General features: G+C 39.2%; 1 protein-coding gene across 3 annotated transcripts in view; it reads right to left on the bottom strand.

The window, feature by feature from the left end:
- Positions 1–23,524, bottom strand: part of NARS2 (asparaginyl-tRNA synthetase 2, mitochondrial) — a 131,457-nt gene extending 107,933 nt beyond the window's left edge. For all 3 annotated transcript variants that reach the window (XM_029914722.1, XM_029914723.1, XM_029914721.1), the window contains exons 1-5: positions 23,025–23,524; positions 19,646–19,755; positions 18,732–18,852; positions 16,432–16,572; positions 10,179–10,259 (exon numbers count right to left, since the gene is read on the bottom strand). In XM_029914722.1, coding sequence (XP_029770582.1) covers positions 10,179–10,259; positions 16,432–16,572; positions 18,732–18,852; positions 19,646–19,755; positions 23,025–23,165 — 594 coding nt within the window. In that variant the 5' untranslated portion in view covers positions 23,166–23,524. The remainder of the gene's footprint in view (positions 1–10,178; positions 10,260–16,431; positions 16,573–18,731; positions 18,853–19,645; positions 19,756–23,024) is intronic.
- Positions 23,525–24,149: the final 625 nt, after the last annotated feature.

The following is a 24,149-nucleotide window of genomic DNA, read 5'->3' on the forward strand; positions in this document are numbered from 1 at the left end:
CAACACAGTAGAAAATATTATAGAAAAAGAAATGAGTGGCCAATAACCATAAGAAAACATTACCAATTTCAATATTTAATGACATCAAGATCCCATTTTATATCCATGAGATTGGTAAAATAAAAAAACTTTTTTTAATGTTTTATTTTTATGAGAGAGAGAGAGACAGAGCACGAGCAGGGGAGGGGCAGAGAGAAAGACAGACACAGAATCCAAAGCAGCTCCAGGCTCTGAGCTGTCAGTCAACAGCCCGATGTGGGGCTCAAACCCACAGGCTGTAAGATCATGACCCGAGCTAAAGTCGGATGGTCAATCAACTGAGCCACCCAGGAGCCCCTAGATTGGTAAAATTTTAGAAGACTAAAAATATCAGGTGTGGGCAAGGATGCGGAACAGCACATCCTACTGGTGGGAGTTTGAATATATTCTTCTCTGGGTAAAAATCTGGATTTATGTAGCAAAATTGAAGGTACAAATATGCATTTCCACTATTTCGTAAATACTCTTGAAGGCACATTGGAATCAGCCATAGAGCCTTAAAAAAATACTAATGCTTAAATCTTATTTCCCAGAGATCTGGATTGAATTGGGAAATAACACAGAAGGAAAAAACAACAACAACCAAAAACAAAAACCCAACTCATCAAAGAATAGTAGTATGATGCCATTTGTATTAACCTGAAAAACATGCAAGAAGAAAATATTTTGTCTACAAGCTTACCCATGTGGTAAACTATTTTATATATTATTTTTAAAGTTTATTTATTTTGAGAGAGGAAAACAACTTGAGTGAGGGGGTGGGGAGAGAAAGAAGGGGAGAGAGAGGCGGGGGGGGGGAGAGAGAGAGAGAGAGAGAGAGAGAGAGAGAGAGAGAGAGAGAGAGAGAATCCCAAGCAGGCTCCAGTTATCAGTGCCCAATGCAGGGCTTAATCTCACTAACTGTGAGATCATGACCTGAGCTGAAATCAAGAGTCATATGCTTAACCCACTGGGCCAGCCAGGCACCCCTAAAACTACTTTCATGTTTGTTTATTTTTGAAAGAGAGAGAGAGAGAGAACATGTAAGAGTGGGGGAGGGGCAGGAAAAGGGGGAGACAGAGGATCCAAAGTGGGCTCGGCACTGACAGCAGCTAGTGCACCTCGAGGCTTGAACTCACAAACCGTGAGATCATGACCTGAGCCAAAGTAGACGCTTAACTGACTGAACCACCCAGGCGCCCCTAAAACTACATTTTTTTAAAGCACAGGAAAATAAACATAAAATTGGCACAGGAGGAAAAAGGAGGGAAATGTAATGGGGAAGGCACACAATGAGGGATCAAAGATACTAATAATGTTCTATTTCTCAAGTTTAGTAGTGGGTACAGGTATACACTTTATACTGTCTACATAGCTTGTATTATTTGATATCTACATATTTAATAAAATGAATTAAGAATTACTAATTGGTTACTTATACAAAAAAGAACAGTACTTAAAGTTCTTGTCAACAGTAGTCTATCAATAAATGTCGTTATTCTCCTTCCCCAAGGAAAATAAAAGGTGGTCTGGGAAGAGAGGCCAAAAAGAAAAGGCAAGGATACTTTATTTTAGTGCGGTGCTCAGCCTTTAACAGTAGTCTGCTACCTCATGAAGAATCTTTAACCTCAAAACCCTTAAGTTTTGATATCTTTCTCAAAAGCGCACTTCAGGAGTCAATGTGATGTGTACATACAGCATGTACTTTATAGGCAAACAGTTCTTTAAACTATAACTCTGTCCCTTAACTGTGTGGCCTTGGGTAAGTTTTTTTGTTTTTCTCCTTCAATCTGAGACTGGTGTCCTCATGTAAAAAAGAAAGATAACTTACTCAACAAACACTTATGGAGCACCTACCCTGTGCCAGAGAATGCACCAGGTATGACACAATAATGCACCAAGAAACACATGCTCTCCCATGTGCGCTCCCAAAGGCAAACTAATTCCTACTTCAAAGGGTTGCTGAAAAGATTATTTAATATAAAGGACCTTGATGTAGTGCCTGAAGTATACTTGGTATTCAATAAATATTATTTCTCTTTTTTTTCCTGCTTGGATTACTTAAAGCTAATAAAATGGGATTAGTCCTTTTAGAAAGCCTGTCTAGTGGTCTAACATTACAAAAAACACCATTGAAATAACATATATACGGTCAAGTAATATAAGAGTATTAGTTGACTTAACATACCATACAAACATTAGATGCTATTAGTCTATCATCAGGTTAAAATGCTGGCATCTGAATCAACGTAAAACTATTTTAAAATTATGAACCCAGGCATAATTGGATTCAGATTTCACAGTGTTTTTATATTCTTAATGATCTGACTTAAAATGTATCCTTGTAATATCTGCAATTTTCTTTTAATATGTCTGGCTTTCAAAGTCACATTATTTTGGTGGCATTTATTATTTTGGTGGTGTTTATTATTTTGGATTTTGTTTTTCCCATTTAAAAATATCTTGCAAATTCATTTGCTGAGAAGCAAAACAGAAATAACTTTGTAAGTCAAATAGCACTAACTTAAGCACAGTAGTTTTCACAAGAAAGGAGGATTAACAAATATTTACAGGATGAATCAAACAGTGCAATTTTAGTCCAGTTGTGTGGCTGATGGGATGAGATCATTTAAAGAACGTACTCTACTCTCCACTTGGTGGACGCTGTAGCATGGAAGAAACGGCTCAGTCTTCTGAATAAGACCTAGCAGCAGGCTGCATGGGCTCACAGTCTGAGGGGTTTGTGTTTTTTATAAACCATGTGTTGATTCACAAAATCCTTACTTCCCAGTGGAAGCAGCAAAAAGACAGTATCAATGTCTTTACAACGTCCAGGAAGCAGATTTGCTTCTCTTCATCTAGTGTGATATTTTCTTTCTTCTCTTTAATTAGTTTAATTGAAAAATTAATATCTCTGGTTAAAATTGGAAAATAAAAGTTAAAAAAGCTGCTAATACACTGACAGATGATTCATAGGACACAGCACCCACACATATTGCTGACATAAATAAAGGCTGGTACAAAGACTCAAGAGAAAATGAGTGATGCCCAGGGCAAGGAGAACAGGGTAGCTCAGAGTCAGGGGTGGAAGGGAAACTAACTATTTACACCCTTTGTAACTCGTGAACAATGTAACTTTTACATATTTTTTTTGGTTTGTTTTTAAGTAATACAAACAGAAGATTAAAAATTCAAAGCACATAAAACAGAGAGGCCTGGGGCAAACACCAGTGTGCCTCTTATCTATTTTCCTAGATATGTGTCCTAGTCATTTTTCACATGCAGAAACCAGATGCCCTTAGCAGAAATAAACATTCTCAACAGAGAAGAAAAAGATTAATCTTAAAGATGAAAGTTCTGCAAAGCTAAAAGCGCTCACATAAAATATTAATCAATAAGTATCCTGGGCCCCTGAGTGGCTCAGTTAATCCAACTCTTGATCTCAGCTCAGGTCATGTGGTGAATCTGAGCCTTGCACTGAGCTCTGCGCCGACAGTGTGAAGCCTGCTTGAATTCTCTCTCCCTCTCCACCCCTTCCCAACTCTCTCTCTCTCTAAAGATAAATAAATAAACCTGAAGGAAAAAAAGCCCAAGTATCCAAATGTCCCACCACTGTCAGGTATTGTGGAGGACACAGTTCTTCCCCATAAGGAGCTTACAATCTAGATGAGGAAATAAAACAGATGTAAAAAAAAAAAAACAAAAAACAGTATAGAACAGCTGAATGTCACAATAGGCTATAGCAACTGAACACAAGTATGACAGGACTTGGAAGAAAGAAAAGCTTCATGGTAGATGAAAAAGTTGTTCTGAGAAGAGGTTTGACCTGGGTTAGTCCTCATACCATCTTAAAGGTTTAAAAGAAACAGGTCAGAGTATTAAAAAAGTGCAAACATCAAGCAGAACAAAAATGATGTGTGTCATCGATGACTTAGCCATGAAAACATACAAGCAGTAAAATTCCTGGGGTCCAGTAACTTCCTATTACCATTTCTCGAATGCATAACAGTTTGGAAGAGAGAAAGTTTTGGTGCTTACAGCAGTCTGCTCCTGCATACTGTTTTCTTTATTTTTGAAAAGCAGTTTTAAGTTTTCATGTGTGTCATCTCACTTGATCCTGACAACGTATACACATAGTTTCAATCACATTTTACAAGTGAGAAAACAGAGGATCCTGGTGGTAAAAATATAGTTCAAAGTAAGCAGCCTTTCCCCGCCTTTTTAACTCTCACCTGTGGCATCACAGGGGAGGAGTTCTGCAGACCCACTCCTCAATGAAACTGATGAAAGCTATAAAATAAAAAAAATTTAAAAACAAACCTTACCCTCACCGCACCCATTCAAAGTCTCAGGGAATGGTCCTAAGGACGTAGTGCAAATGAAGAAACATCTATTCAAGAAAATCGACTAAAACTTGGTAAGAACGAGTGGTGTTTGAATGACAACCCACTCCTCTCCCTTCCCCATCATCCCAGCTCAGCGGGACAGAAACTCACTCCACAAAAAGAGCCAAGGAAAGAAGGCTCTGTAACCCTCAGCTCCTAGCTGGAGGACTACCTTAGCAGGAAGGGCAGCATGCCAGCATTTCTCACCTTCCCCACAGCTACCTGCTGCCAAAGCTAAGTTCTAGGGGAGTGTGGCCACGAGGTGGGGGCTCCCTTCTTCTGCCCAGTCCCTGCTGGTCAGAAGGAAGTTGGCCTTGGGCAAGGCATGAAGACTAGGCCCTGATTCTCTTGCCCAGGCTCACGGGGTGTTGGTTTCACACTGGGAGAGGCAAGCCTAGGAGACGTGGGGCTGCCACTCACTCCACTGAGGTCGGTTCCTATATCAGATGTCACTTGGAGAGAAGTGTCCATTGTTCCTGCCTCCAGCCCACAGTCTGGGTTCAGAGATTTTGCCCAGGGATAGAAGCAGGCTATAAAAACACTCTCAAGTCTCTTAAAGAAACCAACTTCATTTGCAACAGAGTATGGAGAAGTTCAAACCTAAGGGTACTCTTAAAAAATGCCTGTGCTAAAAGGCAAGTGAGAGCTATGGACAGATTCACTGGAGACAAAGGCAAAAGTGCAGACCTGCCTGTTTGCTGGAGAGACGCTGAGAGATGGCAGGGAGACCTTCTGGCTCAGGATAAATTCAAACATTGACTTTGAGAGGTACACCTTTAAAGGGGCCTGAACTTGACTGGATTGGTCTGTGAAGCAATTCATGCTCCAGAATACTGTTGAAAACAACAGTGCAATCGCCCTGGAATTGGTGGAGTTTAAGAGCTGGGTGTACTCTGGGAAAGAGCCGGCCAGAGAGGCCAGCCAGAATCAATGCCATCTCTGGGCGATTATGGGCATACCAAGGCTGTGCTACCCGGGGGCAACATCAGAGGCTTCCCACTGCTGGAAAAATGGAGGGGATAGACTTGTTCCTAGAACAGAAAAAGAACTTCTACAACTCAGCAACAAAAAGACAAATAAGCCAATTAACAAATTGACAAAGTACTTAAGTAGACATTTCTCCAAAGATATACAAATGACCAACGCGCACATGAAAAGATGCTCGTCATTCTTTGTCATTAAGGAAGTGTAAATCAAACCGACATTGAGATACTGCATCTATTAGAATGGCTACAATCAGAAATTGAAAATAAGCATTGGTGATGATGCAGTGAAAGTGAAACCTCACACACTGCTTCTGAGAATATAATATGGTGCAGAAAATGTGGAAAATTAATTTGGCAGTTTCTCCAAGAGTTAAACATAGAAGAACCATATGAGCCAGCAATTCCACTCCTTTTGAGGTATATACTCAAAAGAATAAAAAAAAAGTGTTCAAACAAGAAATTGTACACAAATATTCAGGGCAGCATTATCCATAACAGCCAAACGTGGGAACAACCTAACATCCACCAATGAATAAGCGGTTGAATAAAATATGGTATATCCACACCGTATATGATTTAGTAATAAAAAGAAATGAAATTCAGACACATGCTACAACAGAAGCCAGACACAAAAGGCCACATATTATATGATTCCATTTATATGAAATATCCAGAACAAGAAATTCATAGAGTGAAAAAGTAGATTAGAGGTTACTAGGGGCAGAGGGAGAGGGGAATGAAGAGCTGCTGCTACAGTGTTTCTGTTGGAGTGATGAAGAAGTTTTAAGTAGTAATGGTTGTACAGCACTGTCAATAGAATTAATGGTATTGAATTGTACACTTAAAAAGTTAAAATGGTAAATTTTATGTTACAAATATCACCACACACACACAAATACACAAACAAACCAATCTAATGCCAAATTTCAATAAACAGTATAAGATTCAGCATGAGAATCTTAGTATGAGACTCCTCACAGTATGAGATTCAGATATGAAACTAAACATCTTCCTGGGTTCCATTTAATAGGCTTACACTTTCAGTCTACTCTTAGCTTTAAAAAGTATTTAAATGTATAATTTCTAGGCTTGAATAATATTCCTATTATATGAAGTATTACTCTTAGATTTTCTCAGCCTAATTTAATTTCATAGTGTGTAACCATTTATCTGTCACATTTTGGCATAACAGAATTGTAACTTTAAAAACTTAAATGTGAATTACACATTTACATATAAATTGCAAATGGTCAAAAGCAAAAAGCAAACCACAATAAAATACAACTTCATACCCTCTGGGTATGGCTATATTTAAAAAAAAACAAAAACGAAGGGCAACAATAAGGGTTGGCAAAGATGTAGAGCAACTGGAACCCTCATGCATTGCTGGTGGTAACGGAAAATGGTGCAGCCACTTTGGAAAATGGTTTGGCAGCTTCTCAAAATATTAAACACAGTGTTACCATATGACTCAGCAATTCCACCTAAGAGACATGAAATCATATGTTCATCGAAATGTTTTCACAAATGTTCATAGTAGCATTATCCATAATAGCCAGAAGGTAGAAACAACCCAAATACCAATCAACTGCCAAATGGATAAACATAACGTTCATCTACACAAGAGTATACTAGTTGAATATGAAAGGGAATGAAGTACTGATAAATGCTACACCATGACTGAACCTCAGAAACTTGGTGCTAAATGAGAAAAAAGCCAGAAATGTTGTATGATTCCATTTATATGAAATGCTCCCCAAAAGGCAAATCTAGAGAGAGTAGTTTAGTGGTTACCTAAAGCTGGGGGTGGGAATAGGAAGGGCCTGCTAATGGGTACCAGGTTTCATTTTGGGGTGATGAAAAAGCCTAAAATTAGTTTGTAGTAACTGACAGCTGCACAATCTTGTGAATATACTAAAAACCATGGAAGTGTATGTTTTAAGTGGGTAAATTTTATGGTATATAAACCGAATCTCAATAAAGTTGTTTTGTAAAAACCGGTTCCATCTTTTCATTCCTACAGCTATCCAACTTTATTTTTTGTCATTTACCAATATGAACCTTATACTTTGTCCATCCAGAGTCCAAGGAAAACCCCACACTCATTTCAATTACTTGACTCTGCTCACTGCGTTCCCCTACTAGGAATATACTCCCTAGGTTACACTCAAGTCGCAAATTCACTTTGAAGATTTTCCTGACCAAATCAATCCTCGTGGACCTAATTTTCCTCTAGATTCTATGCCACTTGTAATTGGTAACACTGTAACCTCAAATACATACATAAAGCAGTTTCATCTTATAGAATGAAGAGCTAATTTTCATCATTATCTCTATTTCTTGGCTTTAATCTCTTTTATCTTCTCAGAGATGAGTAGCATCTTGAACACAGGTGGTACAAATGTCTGCTGAATAACACACACATACCTTGAATGCAACTTCTTCCGTATGTGTTCAGCAGTACCAAAACCTTAACAAATATCCAAAGTCTGAAGACAGGAAACAGAAGTGAAGAAAAAGAGAACTAAAATGCTGGGATATGCTATCACTTCTCAAAAGTGTATTAGAGAAGTGTGTGTCCCTGCCATGCATTCCAAGCATTTACTGCTGTCCTCAGACTTGGGTGTGGACTGGGCATCCTAAACTTTAAATAGTTGCATGCACTTCATTGTTGTCACAGCAAAAAGAACATTATTAAGAGAAGAATTTAAATATGAAACTCTAGTTCTTCTTAACAGCGGGGTGCCAAGATTCAAACCCCAGGGGTCAAGAGGAAATTAACACAATGACTCTTGGAATTAGTACTGAACAGAGGTGTGAGGCGGGAGTAAGGACTGCGCTGCTGTCAAAGGATAGATGGGCAGCGCGGGCAGAAGACAAGCCTTCAACACCACACTTCTGACAGCAACAAAGACAGCAGGTCATAGCACAAAAGCCACCAATTGCTGAAACCTGATCTAAAGCCCGACTGCAGGGGCCTAGGATCAACGAATTTAAGAGCATTTCTTTCCGGTATCCTGTAGAGGCAAGTCTAATTCCACTGTATGAAATTCTTTAACCTGGCCCTGAAATGCTACAAATACTGAACACTTCTCATTCATTTAGCTTCAGAAATAAATATTTTCCCCTTCCTCTGTATTTATATTTGTCTGGTAACTTGCCTTATGTTGTTAAAAAGCCAAAATACATAGACTATAATCATTCAGACTTGCTTATGGGATTTCCCTGGTAGCAAAGCAGTTATCTCCAAATGTATCATTATTTCAGTTTGTTACAGATTTATTTTCACTTGTTTAATTTGGGTCTCTTTAATCATTACCTTCTTATTTGTAAAAATCTCTTTAAATTATACCTTTCCTTCCCTGTCATTTCAGTGGTTTAGATTAAGGGACTATGCAATGTAGTTAAGGTGGGTAATTTCTTCTTCATTTCAATATTCAGAAGACTATACAAGTGCAAAGAGAAAATAAACAACATAAACATCTAGAAGAGAATGATTTTCACAATGTATGTATTATTATTTTATCATATGCCAGTTTTTTGAACTCATATTTATAGATGCTAACACTCCCAGTTTAAATGTTCAATGAAGGATTTTTATTCTGCTTTTTTGCAAAAGGACAACTACCAAGATTTCTTCAAACTATGTATGAATACAGACAGCATTTCATATTCATTTTGAATAATGACCTCAACACACCAGGACAACTTCTCCCAGTGAATAGTCTGTTCAATAATAAGAGAAAGCACCATCACCATGAGTCAGGATGTACTGAACCAGAGCAGAGCAATTATATACAGGTCTTGCCATTTGATGGAATCATCAAGATGTATAAACAAGAATCCTGACTTCCCAGGGATAAAGAAATGACAAAATTTTTGTATTTCTTTCATTTATCAACATACATTTATCATTTGTCTATCATTCTATTACTGGCCAATGATTTTAAACAGGTTGTGAAACTGGTAAATAAATGGCTTTCAACTGCCTACAAATAAAACAAACAAACAAACAAACTGGTGCAATAAGAGCAAGTCTGACAATGGCTAGAATATACCAGGAGCTCAAAGAATTATTGCTGAACAAAGAATTAAAATCAGAGCCTTCCTGGTGGCCTGGGTGGCTTAGTTAGTTAAGCCTCAGACTTTAGCTCAGGTCATAATCTCACAGTTTATGGGTTCGAGCACTGCGTCAAGCTCTGTGCTGACAGCTCAGAGCCTGCTCGGGATTCCCCCCTTCTGTCCCTTACTGAATCATGCTTTCTCTATCTCTCAAAATAAAAGAATAAACTTTAAAAGATCATAAAAAAATAAAATAAAATCAGAGGCTTCGTGTGGTATACATGAGGTACCCATTTCTTATGAAAATATGTGTCCTATAAAGACTTTGGAGAAGAAAATATCCACATGCTTACTTTATTTTATCTTTTAAAATAGGACTTACATCCAAAAATATTAACTAGGGCTTAATATGCACAAAAGATACCTTAAAATCTTTATGAATTTCTTCAGGTGTCTCTAGTTTACCAATTCACAGTTGTAGAAGCAAAGTCAGTGGAGTACTAAATTAAAGACCCATTCCTCTGACTCACAATGCAAGTAAGATAGCCAGTAGAACAGGAAATCAGAAAGGTTTAAATTCTCTATACATTTTTTAAGGATTACTACTGACAAAACTCCATATTCGAGTCATGGTCTATCCGTACAACTCTTATTAAATTTAAAGCAAACCCTCAAAAGAACAAGATTGAAGAGCAGCCTATCCTCCAAGATGGGAAGCACAACTTACTTCGACTTGGAACAGTTCTCCAGCGCCCTCACAGTCATTGGATGTGATTATTGGAGTATGAATATGGACAAAGCCACTGTCCTGGAAAAAAAAGAACACCCACTTTATTCAGTATATTTGTACACGAAACAATTCTATCAAAAGAGCACTGAAAGAGTGCCATATCAAACCCCTCTCTAACTTCCAAATCTAACTATTGAGATGTTAAGCTGAGTGTTTTACTGTACATAGAAGGACAAAGAATTTTAAATAAAGAACTGACTTAGACATTATCTAATCAAATATCATTTCAAAGACAGCATTGGAAACTGAGGCCCAGAGAGATTTAATGAAAACTTTACATATCTAGTCAGTGGCAGAGAGAGCCAGGAGTGGAACCTAGGCCTTTAGGGTCTTTCTGGTGCTGTTTTTTCTTCCTGTTTCTCTAACACACTAGTAGTGATTTAACATACACACATTCACTCAAGGCTAATGCATAATGGTGTTGCCTGCACTGCTAAGGGACTACAAAGTGATCAATATGAAGTTCAGTTAGTTTGGAATGAGACCTGTAATTGTCACAAACCACCAAAAAGGAGAAAAATTAAAGCTGACCAACAGGGACTGAAGAAATACATAGCTGAAAAGGCAGAAAGGATTTTAAGGAAGTCTGTCATTAAATCGATGGCACAGCACACTGCCCACGGCACAGGCAGCGCACTTCCTTTCCCTCAAGAAGATTCTGAACAGCAATTCCATCCATTACTGAGGCGCCCAACTGCAATTCTTCCACTCCAAAGTCTGAGCTATTTCCATTAGTGAACCACAAAAGCTGTTTGCTAGTAGGATTGAAATAACCCAGCAACTTCAAGGTTATGCTTCTTTCATTTTGACTATGGACGTAGGCAAAGGTTACGTTCCGTGTGAATGCTGCAGGTGGGCGTGGAGGTAGCGCAAGTGAATGTACGCTGCAGAGGCTGAATAGTGTGTGTTTCACACAAAAATTCTGGTCTTGAAATCAATACAATAAATTCATTCATACACATTTAATCTCTGCCAAATTCTGCATATTACTGGTGGAATGTAAAATGTCTCTAGTGCATTACACTAGGGGCCTCCCAAATTTGCCCCTTCCTTCCTAAAAAAGGTTGAATTCAAGTGTCCTTGCTATGATACAAAGTGCCCAGTTAACCTGTGTTAGGAAGTAGACTGATTAAATAAATATTCACACTATAAATTAGGAGTCTTAGAAAATATTCAAATACGTACTTAACCTGGGAGCTACATGCTTCGAGGTACCACACAAAGCACATTATAGACAATGAATTAAATATAATCAATAACATGACTGCATAAAATTTTTATCTCCTAGGAACCAAGAATTATGGACATGAATCATTTATTCCGCATGAACGCAGGCAACTATGAGCAGGAGTGCAGTAAACAAAGAAAGGAAGTGAAAAATCCAAAGGAAACGAGGGTGGTAAGAGGCGGGGTGTAGGGAGGAGAAAATTTAACGGCTAAATGTAATTGCCAAAGTTAGAACTGGTCAATTGCCACAAGAAACAAAACTGCAAATCTTATGAAAATAACTAACTATATATTTTTTTAATCGCTCAAGTAGTGGGAATTATTCTTAATATTCAATGCTAAACCTTTCAAAAGGTGTCACCAGCTTTTTAAGCCTAATACTGCTAGAAGGTTTATATCAAAGTGTATAACATTACCACCAAAAGCCATGAAGAAGAGAGTCCAAAGGAAAAATAATAAAGCACTGAGAACAAAATCCAAAACAGAGAAAATGGATAGGGAAGGAGGAAAATAAATACTAAGGAGTTAGAGGAATACTGTCTGCCTTCACCAGGAAAACAGTCAGGCATCTACCCCATCCTGCACAAAGGGGGTCCTAATTAGAGACAGAAAGGCCAGAGAAGGGGTCAAAAATAAAGCACGCACTTACCCAATTTTTCTGATTCCACCCACCACCTCTAAGTATTTTTGATACACATATTCTAGAACTAGATATTTTATATGGCACTAAGTATCTAAAAATTACAGAATTCACATACTGAAGCCCATGCATATCACTCAAAGACTCACAGACTTTATCTTTCACATTCACACAAAGTTATCATTATTTAATTACAATCAACAACAACAAAAACATGACAAAAATGATTAGCCACTGGTAACCAAAAATGACAGCAAGACAACGAAAAAAACTTCCATAAAAAGCAGTCACAAGAACTCAAAGACACAGGAGTCTGGGGTCATTCAACAGAGGGGCAAAGAACATACATACCCTGACAGGCTTTCAAGGCATTTCCGTACAAAGAGGGAATAGTCTGACACTCAAAGGAAGAGCCTTGACTCATTAAGAAAGGGCAAACTCTTTTATTGGCTCAATTTAGGAAGCAGGGAAGTATGTAATACACCTTAGGATGACCTCCACTGGAAACTGGAAGAAAATAGTGCCTAAAGAGAAAATCCTGTTGAGAAACTCAGCTCTTCTATACAACTCATTCCTTGAGGTTTCTCAACATCCAAGTTTTAGTACATAACAAATGTGTCTATTTTATCCACACACCAAGTCACACACAAAACATTTTTGATCCTCAAACCAAAAACTGAATTTTTAGGGCACCTGAGTGTTTCAGTCAGTTAATCGCCCAACTCTTGGTTTCAGCTCAGGTCATGACCTCGTGGTTGGGGAGTTCAAGCCCTGCATCCAGCTCTGCACTGAGCGCATGGAGCCTGGTTGGGATTCTCCCTATCTCTGCTCCTCTCCCGCACACATGTGCTCTCAAAATAAATAAATAAACTTAAAAAAAAAAAGACTTTCTAATCTAGAAATATTAGGTAAAAACAGAAACTTGAATAGTACCTTTCAAGTTAAGATACTTTAAGTTATGAAACTTTTAGAGTTCAAGTCTTAACATCTTTTAGGGAGTCTCAAGTAGTGAGTTATAGTCCAAAATACTGAATAACATATAACCATTATTTAATATGCCTTACAGTAAGTAGTCTGTGATTCCAATTAATCCCACTGCTTTATGTACAAGTGGGTAACATTACAGAATTATCAGAATTATAGTTTCCAGGGCTTCATAACTAATAAGTGAATATAGAGCACTCGAAATTACCCACCTTTATGTAACTATAACCAATAGTGCTAAAATTCATTATTTTCAACCAGCTGGAATGTTATTTTGCTTATTTTTTAATTTCAAATTCTCCCAGTTTATTTTTATTTCTTTTTAATTTTTTTAATGTTTTATTTATTTTTGAGAGAGAGAAAGAGAGAGCATGAGCAGGGGAGGGTCAAAGAGAGAGGGAGATACAGAATCTGAAGCAGACTCCAGCTCTGGGCTAGCTGTCAGCACAGAACCTGATGCAGGGCTTGAACCCACGAACTGCGAGATCATGACCTGAGCCGAAGTCAGATGCTCAACGGACTGAGCAACCCAGGCGCCCCGTCTCCCAGTTTATTTTTAAATTGTTTACATTTTTATAGAAGGCTCAAGTAGGAAGTATATACAGATAGTAAGTAAAGCTCACTGGTCAATGCACTGCCAATACCACCATCTAGTGGCCAGAAATCCAGAAAACTTTCAGTATTGAAGCAGGGTGGCTTTATCCACTGTTTAAAGCCATATGGAGGAAAAAAACATTTTTAGATCTGAACAAATTTTCTGTTTGTGTGGTTCAAGTACTACCGAACAGCCATATGGAAGCTGCATAAGAAAGTTTATGAGAGCATATGGAAATGCACCCTTTCAAACTATAATGGGATGACATAGTGTAATGTGATTATTTTTTTTTATTCAAAACTATATGTTTCAAAGCCATGATGCTCTTTAACTGTTTCACCAAAAATTAACTCTAAAGGAACTTTTCAAATAGCAAGAACTCTTGGTAAACCACAGTAGGGCTGGGCCTGAATGAATCTAGATGTAGTCCAAGTACGATGTTAGACAATCTCGGCCAATTAACTGGATCCGCAGAAGTGGGTAGGAAGAGCTCCAGAATCACTTGGACTAACACTGAAGCTCGTCTGCCAGGCCACTCCTTGCCTCTGGGGTCCTCTCATCCACAGAGGGGGCGGATCCCCTCACCTCATTAACTTACCAACTCTACTCCACAGTGGCTCTCCTGAGTAGAGGGAAATGGCTGACAAGCAAAGCTGAATATGACAAAATGCCTTTAGTTGTACATCAATCTACTTGATTAATACCAAAAACTACTTAAAATCAGTGTCTACTATATATAAAATATGCCTATGACCAAGATGGAGAAACAGATTTACCCTCCCCCTTGAAACAACCAAAAATCAAAAACAAAGCCCCCATAAGCAAACCACATGGAAGGCGGATTTTTAAGATGACGCATATCAGACAACAAAAACAGTGATCCCTGAGGTAGGAAACAAACTTAGTGAACCCTATCAGCAGCCCTGCTTACCACTTTGAGATTATCCTGGCCATAGCAGGAAGAGGGGGGATATAAAGTGGAGCCCACAAGACCTCCTGAATTGAGAAGACAGAGCTGAGAGTCTGAGGTGACAAAAGTGGCTAGAATTCATAGGACAGAGTAACAGAGAGGAGAAAACTGAACAAACTCCAGAGAAGTATAAAGGGTCACTTTAGAGTGTCAGGTAGAGGAATGATGAACACATGCATGTAGGGAAATAGTCAAAAGGCCAAGGCAAGAACCATCCAGAAAGATCAGAGCAGATAGTGCCTGGTGTTCACGTGTGGCTGGTTAATTAGTCCTAGACTGAGCACTGCTCCAGACCCATTTACCAAATCATAAAAGACCCAAAAGGATCAGTTTTCAAGCAGCTTAACCACACATCAGAACAAAGCTTAAGAAGCTTTACAGGGGTGCCTGGGCAGCTCAGTTGGTTGAGCATTTGACTTCACCTCAGGTCATGATCTCACAGTTCATGGGTTCGAGCCCCGCGTTGGGCTCCATGCTGACAGCTCAGAGCCTGGAGCCTGCTTCAGATTGTGTCTCCCTCTCTCTCTGCCCCTTCCTCATGCTCACTTACTCTCTCTCTCTCTCTGGCTCTCCCCTGCTCACTCTGTCTCTCTCTCAAAATAAAATAAAGACATAAAAAAAATTTTTTTAAAGAAGCTTTATAAATATCCAACATGGTAAAATGCACAATGTCTGGCACCTAACCAAAGATTAGCAAGTATGCAAAGAAGCAAGAAATCATAACTTGTAATGAGGAGACTAATGAATCAATCAAAGCTGACTCATAACTGACAGACATGTTAGAATTAGAAGGACATAAAACAGTTACTAAATAGCTATTAAAAACATAAGTACTTTTAATTAAAATCGTACTATAGGGGCACCTAGGTGGCTCAGTCAGTTGAGAGTCTGATTCTTGACTTCAGCTCAGGTCATGATCCCAGGGTCATGGGATAGAGCCCCGTGTCTGGCTCTGTGCTGAGTGTGGAGCCTGCTTAAGAGTCTCTCTCTCTCTCTCTCTCTCTCTCTCTCTCTCTCTCTCTCTGCCCCTCTCTCCTGCCTGCACTCTACCTCTACCTCAAAGATAAAAAATAAATTAGGAAAAGAAAGTAAATGTAAAATAAAAATATATGTTTAAAAAATGAATAAAACTGCATTGTATATGTTTAAAAAGTTAAGTAAAGACATGGAAGATTTTTTTTCAAAAAGGCCCAAATCAAACATCTACACATGAAACGCACAAAGTGAGATGAAAAAGGCACTGGACAGAGGTAACAACAAATTAGTCATTATAGAAGAAAAAGAACAGTAAGCTAGAAGTGTAAAAACTACCCTCCAAAAAAACACACAGGGAAAAAGGAATTTAAAAAAGAAAAGAACATCACTGAGCTCTGGAGGTATCAAGTGGCCTAATATATGGGCAACTGAAGTCTCCAAAGGTATGAGGTAACATAAAAAATATTTGAAGAAATAATGGATGAAAAACTTAATGAAAATTAAAACACATAGATCCAAGAAATTCAACAAGGTCTAAACACAAGGAGCAAAGAAAACTGGGACAAGGCACATCATAATCTAATTGCCTAAAACCAGGGAAATTTTCCTAAAGAGGAAATTTTAAATCAGCCGAAGAAAAAAAGTACCACATAAGTAAAGGGTGCTTGGAATGAATACTGTAACTAACAGAACTTTCAGGATAATATTCCAGGGATACAATTATTCAATTTCTTCATAAGAAAGAACAGCTAGGAAGAAAAAAGTAAAAGAGCAGCTAGAAGCACACCAAGCGCCTCACCTTAAAGAAAGAATGAATAGCAGCTGTGGCTTCACTGCGAATCCTCAGTATGGAACCCAGAGCATTTGTCCTGCACCTGAGATGAGGATACTGTCTCAGATACTCCAGAGGAGGTCTCTCTTTATATTTAAAAGGAAAAGCCTGCCAATAAATGGAAAAAACAAATTAAAAGCTAAGACACAATGTTCTATAAAATCAGTTTCCAGAACATTTGTTAAATAGTAATGCTTTATAACAACATTAAAATGTTTTCTTTCTGTATTTCTTAATATAAGTGAACATGGTCCATATTAACTCTAAGTTAAGAGAATGGTGGGATGGGAATCAGAGATGTGAGTTTGAATCCAGCTCTACTACTTATTAGGCATGGAACCTGGGGCAAAGTTAGTATTACTGAGGCTTATCTGTTATTTATCAAATTTCTATCCATTAACTTATATCAGTCAGTATTTACAAGTAGAAAGATTAGGATATAATTATGCAAAACAATCCACTGTTTGGCACATAGGAGTTCAGAATATTGTAGATATTAAAGATTATGTTTTCTACAGCTGTGTACACACAGCTGGCATTCAATTTTAAAATCACCCAAATGTCTTGAAAGCCCACAATCATTTATAATCAATTGGCAGTTTTTCACAGTTTATCAACATGTTTAAGAACATGAGGGTCAACAGCTTTCTGTCATTGGCAGAGTAGTGTATATTTACAAAAATTTCAAATTATGACTCTATGTAGAAATATTCCACCCTGCGCACACTAGTGTTACAAGATTTAGAAGACAAAAACAAACTCTTAGACCAAAAGCAAAGTTCCAATAAAAAAGATAGCAGAGAAACTAAATAAAAAACGTCAAACTGGTGGCTTATAATATTTAGTGTTATCTATTTCTTTTAGTGCACATGCTAATTTATATCATAACAGAAATAAGCACCAGACCTACTGAAGTCAAAATATGACCATATTAGTAGGTGTCTGGGGACTGCCTGGGGATCAGAATTCCCTAATGTCTGAATACTTATAAAATGACACTGAAATTAAGGGGAAGAGAAGGTGAATGAACCACAGAAGCCAAGTGAGAACAGCTTAAAGAGTAAAACATATAGCACATTTTAATAATCATATACCCCTCTAAAAAAAAAAGCAAAAACAAAAATGGTTACCATCTCCATTCCTTTCCGAATTCCAAATCATTTTTCACACTCTACTTTTCAGAAATCTTAGAAACTAATTCCTGATTTTCTGTGTCAATTAGTATTTATAAGCGTTTCAATTGGTATTTCTTGGAAAACTATTCAGAAGATTTTTTTTTAAAGGTGCCCTTTTTCTAGAAGATTTTTTTAAAGGTGCCCATTTTCTTATTTCCTTGTATTTATTTTCCTCCAATTACCAAAATAAGAAAAGTGAATTAAATTGATGCAATGTCCTTATATTTCCTCATGTTTTGTTCATCAAATGACTGGAAGACAAGTATAGCAAAACTATAGAGGAGTCAAATGACTAGTGCATAAATTCCAGCTGTGGCACTAGTCAGCAATATAACCTTGGGCCAGTCATGTCACCTGCCTGGGCCTCATTTTCTCCAATTTCAGAGGATGGATTGACAACCTATAATTTTATTCCCTCTAACCTCTTTGTCAAGGGATGAATAAAAGCTACTAACAAATAGTCTTGCAAAACAAGCATAAACATGTCTTAAGTAGGATTTCTTATCCTTGCTCAGCCTGACCATGATAAGTACTATCCGACAGAATTTTCTGTGATACTCACGATATCCAGTATGGCAGTCAGCAGCTGCATATGAAATGTATCTAACGTCACTCAGGAACTGATTTTATTACTTGATTTAATATTAAATTAATACTAAATACTAATTAATACTAAATACTAATTAACACAGCTACAGGTGGCTAGTGGCTACTATATTGGGACAACATAGTTCTAGATCCTGTAAAAGTCATTTCTAGGCAGGGCTTTCCTCAGAACACAGTCTGCCCTGGTATGTCTCTGTCACTGAAGTTACCTGGGCATGCTTCTAAAAGTGGCAAGTTTTAATTGTGACAGGTGTCCAAAGAGATGCACAGATAATTACTTTGTTTTCAGTCATAAAATTCAGCCATCTACATACTTTTTGCTATGTTCTCTACATTCCTCTGGCTCCATGCCCTGTTTCAATTATCTGGGAAGTCACAACTGAAACATATTCTAAGTGCCACCTTCCCAATAATCACACTTAAAACAAATTGCTAATGTTTTAAATTAAGCCCAAATAGTCTCCATAAAAGTATCACAAAGCATACCTTGGCATCACAATTTCCAACAATTTCAATTTTTTCTGCTTTCAGTTCCACATTCTGCTTTTTAGATGGACTTTTCACCAGCTGCCCTTGAACTTCCACAGAACTCCCAAAAGCCAGTTCTCTGTAGTAACAAAAAACCAGCATAACCAAGATATCATTATACAGAACCCTCATTTTAATACAAAACTTGCTATCAGAACATTCAGTATTTAATGATGGAGGTTTCACCCTTAAATGGGCAGCAAATAATTAACAGAGACTGAAGCAAAGGATAAGGGGATATTATTACGTGAAGATGTTAAAAAAAGAAAGGTCTGGGAGCACCTAAATGGCTCAGTCAGTTCAGCGTCTGACTCTTGATTTCGGCTTAGGTCATGTTCTCTCAGTGTGTGGGATCAAGCCCAGCGTCGGCTCCATGCTAATACCTTGAAGCCTGCTTGGGATTCCCTCTCCCTCCCTCTCTGCTCCTCCCCTACTTGCACTTTCTCTGAAAATAAAAAAACAAACTTTAAAAAGATAAAAAAGAAAGGCCTGAGCTTAAAGGATCTTGATTCCAAGAAGGTGGACTTGGCCTTCAAGCTTTGAAAAGCAGTTTTATTTATTTATTTTTTTTCAAGAAGATCACTCTGGGGAGCCTGGGGGCTCAGTTGGTTGAGCATCCGACTTTGGCTCAGGTCATGATCTTATGGTTCTTGAGTTCAGCCCCACATTGGGCTTACTGCTCTAAGCGTGAAGCCCACTTCAGATCCTTTGTCTCTCTCTCTCTCTCTCTCTCTCTCTCTCTGCCTCACCCTCATGCTCTCTGTCTCAAAAATAAACATAAAAAAAAAAAAACAGGAACATTGAGTTAGGGAAAAGGGGAACAGAGGAGATGAAAAAAAAAGATTCTTTTGTTAAAAAAAAACAAACCTCACCTACTATCAAAGCTTGAATCAGCTACAACTTGAAGGCTTTCCAAAGAGGATCCATCATTTATATGCAAGAACAAGACTTCCTTCTGGGATCGGACTGAACGAATCCATCCCTAAGGAAGAAAAATCTCTAAATGTGAGTTTAAAACATGTAAACATTTTACATTTTCATTACACACGCACACACAAGACTAAATGAGAGAGAGAGAGAGAGAGCGAGCGAGCGCGCGAAAGACACACAAGACTAAATGAAAAAAAAAAATTTAGTCCTGCCTTAACAAATCAATTGCTTTTACCTCACTCATATGCATATATAATTCAATAGGATTCTGATCCCAGGGAGATTCAGCTTTGGCATTCCACCTTTTTGTTTTGTTTATAAAACTCATCATTCTCAGGGGTGCCTGGATGGCTCAGTTGGTTGAGTGTTGAGGTTGGTTTCAGCTCTGGTCATGATCTCAGCAGTTCATGAGTTTAAGCCCCACATCAGGCTCCATGCGCTCTCTCCCTGCCCCTCCCCTGCTCATTCTTTCTCCCTCTCAAAATAAATAAGTAAACTTAATTTAAAAAAAACATACCTCATCATTCTGAATACATGCCTAACATTTCATTAAGCTGACGAGACTAATTCATATAATCAATTTCCCCAATATTGGCTACTGCAGGTAATAATAACAGGACACATTATTTGGGTCCCTGTCTCCTTTTATATTGAACTCCCAGAAGGGAGATTATGTAGTTATAGACCAGAAACAGCTTCATAGGATTTCATTTTTTCCTATTACAAAATATCACACAGACTTCTCACGAAGCTTTTCACTGTGACATATATTTAGTACATAAGCTTTTTCAAAGATACTCTGAATTAAAATGACAGGTATGTGTGAGTACAAAAGAGGTCTCCTAGTAGACCATTAACAATAAAAACAGCTCTCACATATCACATCCAACTTAAATTTAACTAGCACAGAAGAGAGAATATTCTTCTAGCATCAGTTTCAGCCGTGAAACTGATGTGTCTGATTAACTATCAGACATGCTTGGGAAAAGCGAGAGAATTTTACTTAGAAAACTGTATTGACCCTTACTTTGCATTCCCACCACACCCTACAGACAAGGCTATTAAAGCTTTTCCATTACTTATGTGCCTGTCCAGCACACTGTGAAGATTTAAGAACCATACTTTAGTTGCTTTGAAGGCCATTGTCAGGGACACAGTAAATAGTCCATTCATGTTTTTCAGTGAAAGGATGTCTACCATGCTCTAAAAATCTATGTGACAAATGCTTTACTACCTTCTTCATATACTATCTCATCTTTTCCTCACGACATCTCTGGGGATTATCATTGGAACCTGTCTCACAAGTGAAGAGCCTGGGCTCAGAGAAGTCAAATAACTTGCCAAAGGTCCCACTGCTGGTAAACAGAGCCTGAATTTGGACACAGGTCTGCCAGAAAGCCCTGGGTCTTTTTTTAGGGCTACACTGAAAACAGAGTGTAAATCGCCTCGGTCTCCTATACAAGCCCTTTCACAACTGAGTGTGCCCATCTTTCTGGTTTCGCCTCCCCACGGTTCCTGGTTACGTGTAATCAGTAGTAATTTCTAAAGCACCACTTTTCGCTTGTTAGTAAAAGTTAACATTTTGGAGCACTGTTTTATGTGCTGCTCTAAGCTCTTTATGACTATTTTACACTTAATCCTTACAAGAACTTAATAAAGTGAATATTCTCATTTTAGAGATGAAGAACATATTAAGACACGTGATTAAATAATTAAAGCCAGAGTTCCCAAGGAGTAGAGCTAGCATTCAAATACAGTTCTCAGTTCAAAGTTCACGTTATTCTCAAACTTTTCTCGAATGCGATCTCCACCACATCCCAGGCCCGGCCTGAGGAACATATCCTTCAGAACTCCCGTGAAATGTCACTGAACACCAGAAGTCTTCCTTGACCGCACCTACATAGTTAAGGATGTCCCTATTTTCTCAAAGTTCTTTATTCCACCAATACTTATCACATTGACTCAATTACTTGTCTTAGCCACTAGACCAGGGCTATCCCACAAAAATATAATGTGAACCATACATGTAATTTTGCTCACTTTAGCAGTCACACTAAGACAGGTAAGCTTAACTTTAATATTTTAACCCATTATGCCAATATTATCAACATGTAATCAATAGAAGTATATACTGAGGTATTTTATATTTTTTGTTCTCCAAAATTGGTGTGTATTTTACATTTACAGTTACCCTTCAATGTGGACTGGCCACATTTCAAGAGCTCAGAGCCACAAATGGGCGGTCGCTAGATCTTAGACTACATGGCGCTAAAACAAGAGCCTCTAACCTAGGCAGCAGCTTTTGTTCTTTTTATCTTTGCATCCTTTCTTGACCATCACTCAGAAGGGATCATCAATGTACGTATGTCAAATTAATAGATGAATACCAAAAAAGCGCTTGATTTGGATCATGGAAAAAATATGAAACCCAAAAGGGCAGAAGGGTCATACTGCTAAAAATCAAGGATATTCGAGGACAACACAAATAACTGCATCAGTGCTTCAGCAACCTAAAGGGGTCAAACCATATTGCCTGGTCTACACCCTTCAAGGGAAATCCATGTGGAGCTGTTGCAAATATTAGCAACACAATAACTAACACTGACTGGCTGTGGGCCACTGTTCTAAGTGTCTTAATACCTATCATCTCACGATTCTATGAGATTAAGGATATCAGCTTCATTGCCATAAGAAGCAAACAGGTTTAGGGCATGGAAGACACCATAATTAATAATTATAGAAGAGACCCATAATTAATGAGCCACTAAGTGGCATAGATTTGAACCCAGGCAGCCTGACTCCAGGATCGTTTCAAACTGCTACAGTCTATTCGTTCTCCTTATGTATTAAACATACATTATATGCGAACTCCTATTTTTAGGCCTCGGGGTGGCTGAAAGTTGAATAAAAGCCACTGTTTATTTGAACAATTATTTAGTCAGACACGGGACTACCGAGACCGGTAAGACACGGTGTCCGCTCTCAAGGAGACAGCTCGGGGCAGCCACTATGTAACTGTGACTGTTCTTCATGAGGGATAAAGGAAGAGAAGCTCGTACGTTTATTCTGCCGCATAACTTAAGTTTACAGGCAATGCTCTGGTGCCGTCAAAGCACAGTTCCAGCACTTCATAGGCAACCCCAACAGCAGTGCGCAAAGTAACCGCAAGCAAGGAAAGGAGAAAAGTGTGAACGCACACTATTGCCTACATTTCCTTTCTCTGCCTGTCGTCTTGTCTGATCGGACAAGGCAAGCTTAGACGTGAAGGCGGCGTGTAAGTCACTAAAGAGAAAAAAACCCATCCCCTTCCCATACACCAACCTGGACCTTAACGCGCTCCCCATTCGTGCTCTGGGCCCCGAGTGCATCCCGAACACTCAGTTTGGCAGAAGGTTTGGGTCTCGGGGAGGGAGCGGAGGAGCAGAAGCGCAGGGCTCGGAGCAGGCACCGGGTCCCGAACATCGCGCGGCTGCCCCAGGCCCTCCTCGGGACCGGCCCGGATCCCGGCGGGTGCGCACTTTGCCTATGGTGACCCTCTCCTCTCGACTGCTCCCCAATCCGGGACCGCAGCCCTCACGCTCTCCACACCCTCTACCCCCACGCCCGGCTGCCCCCTTCCCCTTCAGGGACTCCAGCTGTGTCCCCACACAACCTCCCCGCCGCTTCCCTCCGCGGACAGGGAAGAGCGGAGACAACACACCCAGCTGCTTAAGCCTAAAAAACCACGCGCCGTAGCCGGCCGAGACACTTCAGGGACCCGCTTCTTTTCCAAACCCAGAGCCCACACCGCCTCCCCCAGCTGAAACACGCGCGGCCGCCGCCACTACGCCACACGCCAACGTCAACGTCATCACGCTACAAGGAGGCCAAGAGGGAGCGTGCGCACTTGGGACTCCAGTTTACGGAGGGGGCGGGCCGGAGGCAGGTGCTGGCTGAGCAGGGGAAGAGGCGGGGCCAGGAGCTAAAGTTTCCTGGCTGTCGGTGTTGTTGCTGGAGCAACTGGGGAGCATAACTGGGATGAGGTCTGAGTGGTCTTCGTTTCTAAAGCTTCCAGTTGATGCCGAGGGACAGTGACTGATGCAGAGGGAAAGCCTCCAGGAGACTTAGTTGTTGAGATGACTAGCCTGAGGATATCGGTCGTTCTTGTGTGCTAAGCACAAAGACAAGACATAGACCCTTGCTCAAGTCACAGTTGTGTGGTATCAGACATCTAAATAGACAAGTGCATAAGAGAGTGATGGGATGCCAGAGATGGCTTGCTGGAGAAGGTAGCCCTCTGACTACTGAAGAGTCACTAAAGAGACTTTGTTTATGCAATTCAGAGAAGGCAGACAATGTGAAGATTTTGGGGAGAGGCTAGAGACATCCATGCCAGGATCTCCAAATCTCTTTTTTCCAACACAGTTACCTGCATTTGTTTAACCAGGAAACAATGACCCTTTTTAA

This window comes from Suricata suricatta, chromosome 11 (assembly GCF_006229205.1).
Source record: "Suricata suricatta isolate VVHF042 chromosome 11, meerkat_22Aug2017_6uvM2_HiC, whole genome shotgun sequence".
In the NCBI taxonomy this organism is placed as follows: domain Eukaryota; kingdom Metazoa; phylum Chordata; class Mammalia; order Carnivora; family Herpestidae; genus Suricata; species Suricata suricatta.